The sequence below is a fragment of the Bicyclus anynana genome, chromosome 4 (assembly GCF_947172395.1).
Source record: "Bicyclus anynana chromosome 4, ilBicAnyn1.1, whole genome shotgun sequence".
Classification (NCBI taxonomy): domain Eukaryota; kingdom Metazoa; phylum Arthropoda; class Insecta; order Lepidoptera; family Nymphalidae; genus Bicyclus; species Bicyclus anynana.
This window is the reverse complement of record NC_069086.1, coordinates 18,446,090-18,457,147: the sequence shown is the minus strand read 5'-3', so window position 1 is coordinate 18,457,147 and position 11,058 is coordinate 18,446,090. Positions and strand designations below refer to the sequence as shown.

General features: G+C 36.0%; 1 protein-coding gene across 1 annotated transcript in view; it reads left to right on the top strand.

The window, feature by feature from the left end:
- Positions 1-9,098: 9,098 nt before the first annotated feature.
- Positions 9,099-11,058, top strand: part of LOC112051410 (nose resistant to fluoxetine protein 6-like) — a 47,061-nt gene continuing 45,101 nt past the window's right edge. Inside the window, exon 1 of the mRNA XM_052881149.1 lies at positions 9,099-9,927. Coding sequence (XP_052737109.1) covers positions 9,291-9,927 — 637 coding nt within the window. The 5' untranslated portion in view covers positions 9,099-9,290. The remainder of the gene's footprint in view (positions 9,928-11,058) is intronic.

The following is an 11,058-nucleotide window of genomic DNA, read 5'->3' as shown; positions in this document are numbered from 1 at the left end:
TAACGTTATAAACTCCCTGCGCAGGGAAGTTAATGATTAAGTGTAGGTACTTTACTTTATTTTTTATTTTATTTTTTAATATTAATTTGCTCTTTCTTCTTACAAATTTTTGCTTTCTTTATTTGTTTTATTTTTTGTGTTAATTGTAGTTTTTATTATTTTATAGTGTTTTTTTTTCTACTTATATACTAGAATTTCTGTGTCCACTGTACAAGCCAATTATTGATGTTTATGTTTTAAATCTGTATTTCCTGTATTACCATTTTTTTTATTATATTATGTAAATTATTTTGTGTGCATAAATGTTGTTGGCCTGTTTAAATAAAAAAAAAATAAATAAATGTAGTGGCCGTTTATACATATAAACTGACAAGAAACTATTAGATATTGTGTTGTTATTAAATAATGTGCTTCTCACTGAGACTGCTCTACCAAAAAACCCATTGAATAAATTGTTTGCCTATGATTACACAACATACTCGTTATTTATTACATTATTTATTTTTCTGGGACTACCCTTGTATCTCTTGCATACATTAGGTAGGTATCTACTTACGACATTCAAATTAATAGGCATTAATATTGTTTAACTGATAGAAAAACCACAGCACTCGGCAACATTGGACGCTGTGGCCTAGTAACCGAGTTTCCAGTAACTAAGTAGGTTAGCAAAAGCGTAGGTACGGTAAGCAAAATTTCGTTAAGTCTTGATTTTGGTGATCAGAGCTCTCCGAACGTATTCCTGAGACCTTTCCTGTAGTCGATAAAACTGAATTTATGTTTTATTTTCTTAATTTCATAGGCACAAGAACTCATTCACTATTTATTTTATCGTTAAATGAAGCCTTATTATGCATATGGAGTATTTTTTTTAAAGTTTTAAGGTCGCCATTGACGGTCAATTATTCTCACGTTTCTGAAAAGCAAACGGCAGTACCTACGCAGCATACTATACAAGTCATGTACGCAGTGACCAACACACGATCAATCATAGTCGTGGGTGCTACAGAAACGTGAGATTAATTGAACATTTGTGGCTAGCATTAAGCAACCTCTCTTCACAGGTAGATTACCTACCTAAGCTAAAAGCCGCTATAAAAAAACAAAACATCGCAAAATAAAAAGATTTCCTCGATAATAATTAAGTATATGAGATTTAAATGAAAATAATAATGCCTACTTAGATATCTATAAAAATATCGACGAACTGGTAATAGGTGACTAGTAGGTTATTTATTAAGGTATAAAAGTTTACAAGTTAAGTCGGATTTAGTTCGTTTGTTTTTAGACTTGATAGTTTTACTTATTTTAAGACAAAAGTTTTGATTTTTAACTGTATTTTTATATTTATATTTTTTGTAAAAATGTATGAAGATTAAGATGTTATTCAGAGAATCCACTTTCTACGCATGCGTATTGTATAACCAGGGTGACACAGCAATTCGCGGGCCACTTTCGTAAGAGCTCTACAACACTACGCGCCCGCTCAAACTCACCACATTGCCAAACTCATCTAGAAATCTGTAACTACGGGGTATAAAAGCTACTTTACAAAACAGGAAAATAACACTTTGGATTAAACTATAAAACCTATAGAGTTTAAGACAGAAATCCGTGATGTCGTGGGATCACTCCTAACCCTAGCCTCCACCTTAGTTGAGTACAAGGGAAGTTAATATTAGTTACGTTTATGAATAGGTAAAGGTATGACCTACCTACCAACTACAGGAGATATATGCATTCATCATTGATACGTAATTCAGTTGCATCGCAGTGATAAATGACGTATTTTTGCAAACGGCGCTGGCTGGACAAAAGAGGGTTTTTCAAAAAGCTTACGTTTAATAATAGTAGATTGTTATACAAGGGGCTAAAAAGACCCATTATATACGAGGTATTTTTAGGGCCCGAGACGTAAGGCGAGGGCCGCCTAAATAGAAACCGAGTTTATAATGGGTTTAGCCCCACGTGTTACACTCTGCTTTTCACTACGATTGCGAGAAAATAAAATAGTTTAGTACAATATTCAATGATTTATTTTAATTGAAAATTAAATGTACAAAGTCTACAATCTTGGATATTAAGGGAGATGCTTTTTCCCGGTAACATAATTTCCGACTACTGTGATGAAAGAATTGAAGATGAACAATGAGTACGTGAGGTAAACGTGGGAGATAATAGTTTAAAAAACTCCTTTCGTAAGTGAATCCATTCGTTGTTGTTTTCTTCACTTATTAAATTTTTCGTAGGTATTCGTAGGTATCGAAGGTAAGTATTCAAGTAAATGCATCTCGAATTTGATGGTAACAGATTGAAAATTTCATCCATCTCCAAATTAGGATCACCATTATCACTAGATGAAGACAACAATAACAATTATTGTAGAAAAATATGTAAGTTACGGTCTAATTTCTGAAAAAAATCAAGTGTGTATTATTCACGCCAATTGTTTTTTAAATTCTCGCTTTTTAATTTTATTTTTTTCACATGAGAAAGAGGCAAAGGTATTACACCGTAAAGGATGTCCCATGTCTTCAAATCTCGCTCTATTCGCAACTCAATAATAATTAAATAAAAAAAATAAACTCATTCCACAGACAAGAACGCTGCATTTCATTCCAATTTAAAGTTTTTTATTTATTTTTCAAAACAATCTGTGCCTTACCTATAATGATTCTATTTTCGAATAAAACCTCCTCCGTTTTATAGTAGGCTAGTACTTGGCTATAACTCGTAACAGACAAGAATTAAAAAAACAAAATTACTTTAGCCCCTAGAGGCTAATATGCTTGTTTAGCCCCGCTGTGGAGTGGTAATATGACAGTGTTTTTGAGCAAGAGTAGTGAAAAATAATGTTTCAATGTTTCTAAAAGACGTACTGGAAATAGTGACGTAACTATAGGGTGACAGGGTGTCAATGAGCCTCGAAATAGCTCAATAGCGCCGTAAGGTCAAGAGTAGGTAGGTACATAATGTGACCTAAAAATTACAACGTAACGATTGTCCTACGCAAACGCAACGGGTCTTGGTTATACGCCCTGGAAATAAGTAATCTTATACTATAATATTAGGAAATCTGTGCTAATACCGACCTCCTTTGTTAAGTAGAGCGTTGGATCTAGGAACAATACAATAATCATAATTAATATCGTAAGAAGGTAGGCATTATTAAATTTCTGCTAAATTACCTAGATTATCAAAATCTGCAAGTCATTTCGTTTGCAACACATTACAACACGAAAAAACTTATTGAAGTGTAATTACTGTGAAGTTGTGAAAACAACAGTAGATTATACGTACATTCGGATATATTTTCCTCATTGCAAAATTTCGAAAAATTACCTAATAAAATGTGAACTGTTGGAAAGTCCATTGCTTGTCTCACTTCGTTACTGTAACGAGTCTTATAAGTATGTATTAACAAACTAGTGGACGCTCGCGACCGCATCAACTTAAACTGAAAGCTGGTACTGAAGATTTTTTCTATAATATTATAACTCAATATTTTAGATCCTTACCCACGACTCGAACCCAGAACCTCTCGACCCAAACTCACGTGGCAGGAGATGTTTATATAAAAATTTATTGCTGTTTTTGAAAATGTTACTTGTATCCTTTAAAAAAAGAAGTCTAGATGCGTGCGTTTTATAAACACCATAAAACATTTTATACTTAGCTATCAGACGTTTGTTCTGGCATCGAACCTGGGTCACTTATACTTGTAGCGTCTAATTCTATGAGTACTTAATTCTAAATCATCCCATACCAGGAACGAGACCAATAATAAAAACACTACTTGCACTGCCAACAATCTCAAACGAGAACAAATTGCATAATTTGATTTCATGCATCGTGGTCAAAACAGTGGCGCGGGTCATGTGTCGCTCGTCACGGGGAGGCGACATTAGCAGTCACTTTGTTTTTCGTTAAATAAGAATTGGACCGTGTGGTCAAAATGTAACGCATCCACTGTGCGTAAACTACCTGTCTTGTATGTTTGGACAGTATTTGATTATTATAGATTTGAGTACCTACTGCTTTTTTGTTTTATTTGCTTCAATATTGGAGGAAAGGCTTTCCTTATTTTCTTGTAACCGACAAATCAAAACCATCTAGAGAACTCCAATGAAATATGGACATTGAACAGTCGATATTGATAATTTTATATCATGGTAATTTTCGTTTTTAAGGTAGTATGAACTTAGATTAATGATTGGTTTCGCAACGGAGTTACACGATGACTAATTTAACATAACGCATCTTTGGTAAAGTTAGGCTTATGTTTGAAAGAATTGTGAATGTCTTCTACTACAGCGCGCCAATCGATGCGACGAGTCGGTATGTGCAACTCAGAGATGCAAACAATGCAATCACACTTGAACTCAAAACATACAATTAAGCAGTTTGTCGAACAAAAACTTACAATGTAACGCATGTAGCTCTCACACCAATAACACAATCTGTTGAACCTGATACGAGGTGAAACTATGCTTGCAATCTTATCATGAGAGATCAAATTAAAGTAAATTACAATAAATATGAATTACCAATTAAAGTTGATAAAATTTCAACTGCAATACTTTTCTTGCATCCCTATTTCATTGATATCCCAACTATATGTACGGAGTGTTTTGCGTCTTTATTTCTTACAGGGAACCGCTGGATGCAGGGTACTTTGTCTCCCTACTTATCTATAGGAAGCAGATGCCGCTGGCGTTAAATGAAAAACCACCGCCCATCGTCACAGACAGGACATCCTAGGAACCTAGACTAAAGTAACCCTACCCTACGTCTATGCCCGTCAACCTAAAGCATGGGTACCTACGCGAGCTTCATGTTGCAGCAATTTCACCCATACGCTCAAAATGAGAACATTGCATTGCTGCTCGGAGGAAAAAATTATGCAAGCGCTTGGAGCTTCTACCCATATTTTTTTTATTGTTGTTTAAAGCCTTTTTTTATACAAATTAGCCCTTGATGTGATAAAGTAAAGACGCAATCTTAGATGAAAGTAGGCTAACTTGTAAGGAGTAGAATGAAAATCCACTCCCCTTTTGGTTTCTACACGACATCGTTCCAGAACGCTAAATCGCTTGGCAGTACGTCTTTGCCGGTAGGGTGTAAATCCGTCTTGTAAATGCACCTCGCATACCACTACGACACGGAGGCCGTCATTTTTTTTTCCGCCTTCATTAAATAAGTTATTTATTTATACGAGAGTAATTAAGTACCTACAACCTGTGACCTCTCAGATAGAGTCTGATCCTTTAACCCGATTTAAATTTGGTTAATTTTATTTGAATTTCTTTTTTGATGTTTTTAAAAAAGTAATCATCTGTTGAGTTACTTTGCGGCTTTTTGCATTAAAACCTTTCGAATCGGTGATAGAGTCTTATGAACGAATGAATGAACCTAGGAATGGTTTAGTCGAAGCTTCCATATTGAAAACGCACTGAGTAGACAGGGATCGATCATGATCAAGGAAGCGCAATCAGAGAAAGAAGCCATCAACCGTGATGCGTGCATTGTGCAACTTGTGCAATGGCCACTGAGTGACACTCGTCATGTCATACTTAGCTGTACCGTATACGATCTCGGGCGTAATCACGTGGAATCGGATCATTTCCTTGCCTACGACGCATAACCAATCACTAACCACGCTATCATTTCGTAAAATAGAACGAAGGTTTTGTATTGAGACTGAATTGGAAAACCACAGAACACAAAACACTTATGCTGAGCATCGGCGGAATACTGTACTTGTATCGATGACCTGTATCTACGGATATCATCATTCTCAAAAGTAGGTACTGAAACTTGTGACTCTCATCCCCGCTCTCCTAAGGAAACCCTTCCTAGCAAAGTGGCACGTCGATTCTCTTTCTACGATCGCTAACGTTTCTAAAACTAGAAAGATGTAGACATTTGCTATTGACAAGTCATGTGATCAAGATCTGTCCCATACATTTTTCAAGTTTTAGAAGCGTCAGCTATCGTAGAAAGAGAATCGACGTGCCACTTGGCTAGGGGGGCTGCTAATTTTCGGAATTCAAAGTATCCTTTTTCGTAATATGAACTTAAGATAAGTTTAATTCTGTAGTTTCGATGTGATACACGATCGATAAAAAAATGGACAGACAACAATAAAAAAAAATACATTTTTGGCTTTAATATCAATTCTATGTGTCTTCAAAAAATCCAAAATAGTTATCTTTAACGTACAGAATTAATTCTATTACAGTTAAATGTACTCGAATTACGCTATGCCCCTAAATATGAAAACATAAATTTACCATTTACCCTAATTTTGTTATAAAGATGCTTCCAAGTAGAGAACACTAGGTAAAAAGCATATAGTTCAGTTCACATCACCCGCGGGTTACAAAGAAAGTGGTGGAACTCGAGACAATGGTTGCGCAACCCAGGAGATATACAATTAAATGAACCGACGCCTGGTTGCGTCACTTGTGGCAGGTTACATAACACCACATTCCCTGAGCAGGTGAGTGCCTATTGTTACCAGTAATGCGCACCTTTTTCCCCTATCATATCATAGTTCACCTGTTTAAAGATATAACTAGCGGACGCCCGCGATTTCATCAGAGTGGAATTCAGTTCTTCACAAATCCCGCGGGCTTAAACTTTTGCGGGATGAAAAGTGTTGCCTATGCATATAAAGCCTATATGTTAATCCAGAGTTAAATCTATTTCCATTCCAAATTACAGCGAAATTGGGTCAGTAGCCGCTGCACAAAGGAGGAACATACATACACACAAACTTTCGCATTTATATAATAGTGTGAAGTGCGATGTGATAGCTACCAGGATAGTAGCAATATGTCATTTAGTAGTGATTTTGTTTGCGATATGTTTAATGCTTATGATGCGTATCAGGAGGCCACGAAATTTTGTCTACATATGGCTCTATCTTTCATTCTTTCGGAACAAAAGAGACAGCATAAAATCGTAAACAATTCGTTGCGATAGAAAGAAAGAGAGTTATAACGGACTGTTTAAAGAGATAAGTTTAACGTGTGTATGTCTGTCTCTGTGTTTGTATATGTCATCGTAGCTTCAAAATGGATAGATTTTGATAGTGGTTTTAATAGAAATCTGCTATGTACGGACGATTGTTAACAACTAATCCTGTATGTTGTTTCAGCATGATTAGATGTGTAACAAAAATCCACACACTCGCATTTATAATATTATTTAATTAGTAGGATCTACTCAAATACATCTTATTCTTCTAGCGTATCGGATACCTCAAGCTAGTGTGCAAGAGAGTGTAATATCATATTTTTTTCAGGACTCGAACCTAGAACTTCATCATTACGTTAATAATACAATCAAGTATATCAGCCTATTTTACCAACCCCGGCTGGGTGAGGGCTGCTAATACCTACTGAAAAAATTTTTAGAAGACAGTAAGCCCTCATTCGCACGTGAGTTTTTTTAAAAGACAAAGCATTCAAATATAGTAGTAGTAATTCAAATGAAGTTCAATTAAGGTATTTACAACGGCCAAAATTGAAAATGTAACACTGCTCGAAAAAAAGCGTTGTGTTTTAAAAAAACTATCATGTGAACATATACTTATGGAATGCATTTGTTGTATTTTAACGCTTTTTTAATGTCCGTTGAAAACACTAAGGGCTTAATATTTCCTAGATCAATCAAACCCAGAACCTCGCGTTTCTAAGAAACACAGATTAACCACTCGACCAACGAGACAGGTAAAAACAATAGCGATCTCCAATTCGTAGTTTCAGAGAAATCCATGTCGCGTGAGATGTGGTGTGCGAAGAGGCAAAGATCTCAACAATGGGCGGTGGGAATGTGAGAGAAAAAATTATGCAAACAAACTTATTACGAGAACTATTGATGAGAACGTCGTTTTTATTACCAGCTTACGAGTTACACGATGTGTACAGAAGACCTACAATCTTTCATTACATATTAGTTGGCCCACATGAAGTAGAAAAGCTTCGCCTTTATTGAATACTAGTAGACGCCGCGCGGTTTCACCCGCGTGGTTCCTGTTCCAATAGGAACACTGAGATAATTATATTGGAGATTTTTTCAAATCGGACCAGACCAGGAAAATGAGATTTTTTCAAATCGGACCAGTAGTTCCTAAGATTAGCGCGTTCAAACAAAACCAACTCTTCAGCTTTGTAATATTAAGTATAGACTAGTGGACGTCCGACTTCGTCTACGTGAAAATGGCGGCTTGAGTAAGCTTGACCTTGCAACGTGGAGTGAACTTAATTTACTCACTCTTTCTTCACTCGATCTTCGGTTATTTACTAATTTCAACGCAAATCAAAGTAATTTTCATAGCATCACTTGCTAAATCGAAATTATTAGTTTTACACAAAAGTAAACAAATGTTTTGCTGTTTCATTAAATTATATCGAAATCGTGTGTTTTTTTGACTAAGAATTCCGTCTATTTTAGAAGTTTTTAATGCGATTTCTACAAATTGCAATTAACTACTTAATATTTAAGTCCGCAACTCATAGTGGCGTATTGTAACAATAGAACTGGCTTTGAGTTTAATAACATACATATTAAAAAAAAATAGTATCGGCCATATTATATTTTAAACATAGGTTTAAGGTTTAAAAAAACATAGCTTGTGCTATGTGTGGTATTGTGGATACGACAATAGTACAAAGAACTCCTTAAAATATGGAGCTACAGAGGTTTTTGTACTGCCGGCTTATGGCTTAAGAAATGTTTAATACATATGAAAGAACAGGCATGTAGCCATGTGGCACGTCCATTCTCTTTCGACAAAGTCTAACCCTTCGAAAACTAAAATAAATGTACGGGAATGACCAATCCAATCGATAATTTGATCACGCGATCTGTCGAAAGCTAAAATTTCGTTCCCTTACATTTTTTAATTTTCTAAGCGTTTGCAATTGTAGAAAGAGAATCGATGTATCACATGGCTTCAAACCATGGACTACTTAAACATCAAGTCCTTGAACAACATTGAAAAAACTTCGATGGAAAAAAGTGGAGCACACGCATCCATCGCCCTACAAGGATGCAGCCTCTTGCGGCGACACCGACGGCGACACTCCGCACTCGACAGTGAAAGTGTCGGCCACTCCGTAACCACGTTATGTCACCAGCGGCACAGCGGCGCACAGTCGCAGCCCGACTATGCCGACGCGCGCGCACCTCTGACACACCGGAAACTGTCGCTCAGTCCGTTAACTGACAAAGTTTAAAACATTCCAAAAAAGCATGTGCTTGTGTCTCAAAAAAATTACAAAATGTCTCCCATAGTGCTAATCAATATTATCCTACTGAGTGCTCATTCGGTTATCGGTGCCGTTCCTGAAATAGAAAATGCGCGCGAGGAAAAGCTGCGAAGCGGCCTGATAGACGCTTTTCAGAACATCAAAAAAGCTTCGTCTAAAGGCGGTGACGATGATTTAAGTTCGGACCTAATCGGATCTATGATCCCTTTACCGAGTCCGAGTAAAAACGATAAATTTACCACCGACGACAGTTTCGATCTATTCGCCGACGATGACGGCTTGACTTTTTCCGAAGCCTTCGGAAATGTGGAAACTGAAAAGAGGGTTTCCACTACGGAAAAATCGCACAACGTTCAGCATATAGTGAAAACTACTAGACAGGTGGAGAAAACGACTACGAAACCGAGTAATATAATAGGCAAGTTGGCCGATTCAATACGAAATACGGTAAACGAAAGTAGAATGCAAATGGCAATGGTTTCTAATGATACGAATCTTTTGGGCCTCGAGAGTATGTTGCGTGTGTTGGATGCTGAGATCTTGGTGCAACAGTGGGGGGAACTGCAGAACACTGTAGACGGACAATGCAAGGAAGACATGCAGGAGTATGTGGAAGGATTGCAGGACAAACTTCTTTGGGCATTGAAAAGTAAGTGATCTTCTTTATTTTTACTATTAATAAATGAGAAATAAATACTACAAACTAATTAATTCTTCAAAATGTCGTAGTACCATTGCATCACTCACTGGTCTTTGTAGTAGCAGCTGACTACTCTCATTGGTAGACTTTTTTTTACACAACACCTTACACAAACCCTTTTTTTAAATTATATAAAAAGCGCTTATTGCCCTTAGGTAGTGCTTATAATTTTACTTGTATTTTATAAGCTTTAATATTTTACAATTTCACTGATAAAATACATAAAAAGATACACGGATGATCTAAATATACAATTAATAAGGATGGTTTTTTGTATGTATATTTATGATAATTAATCAACTTGTTGAAACACGTACAACTTTTATTTAAGTAATCCTACGTTAGTTGATCATTACGCAATGGCCTACAGCTGTATCGCGGCACATTATTTTATTGTTTTATGTAATCAAACATTAAAATAACGGCCGGTGCTTTCGAAACATATTAACATACCGATATATGTGTATATTAAAAAGCGCAAGTGTGGAATGATTTAAAAAATATGCATATTACATAAGATAACATCATTACCTAATATTTACATGAGTTTTAAAATATAGTGGTTAAAAAATTCTACTGAAAAAAGTAAATAACTTTCTAGTGCAAGATTTTCGTCTTTAAAATCGTCTTTCTAGTGTCAGGTTAAGTTTTTTTTTAATTGACTCGAGCCTTGTTTAATAATAGATAGTAACTACCCATATTTGATTAATAAAGGTAGTGATTACAGCCGTGATAACCCATTGGATATGACCTCTGCCTTCGATTGGTAGAGTGTAGGTTCAAATCTGATCCTGGGCATGCACCTCCAACTTTTCAGTTATGTATAGTTATAGAAATTAAGAGGCTCATGAGGCACCTTAATTTGATGGGAGTAGTTCAGCGTTAAAGTACGTTTTAACCGTGATAGCCCAGTGGATATAACCTCTGTCTTCGATTCTTACTTTTCAGTTTTATGAAATATTTATGTTAAAAAATTAAATATCACCTTTGTCAAACGGTAAAGGAAAACCATCGTGAGGAAACCTGCATACCAGAGAATTTCCTTAATTGTCTGCGTGTGTGAAGTTTGCCAATCCGCAT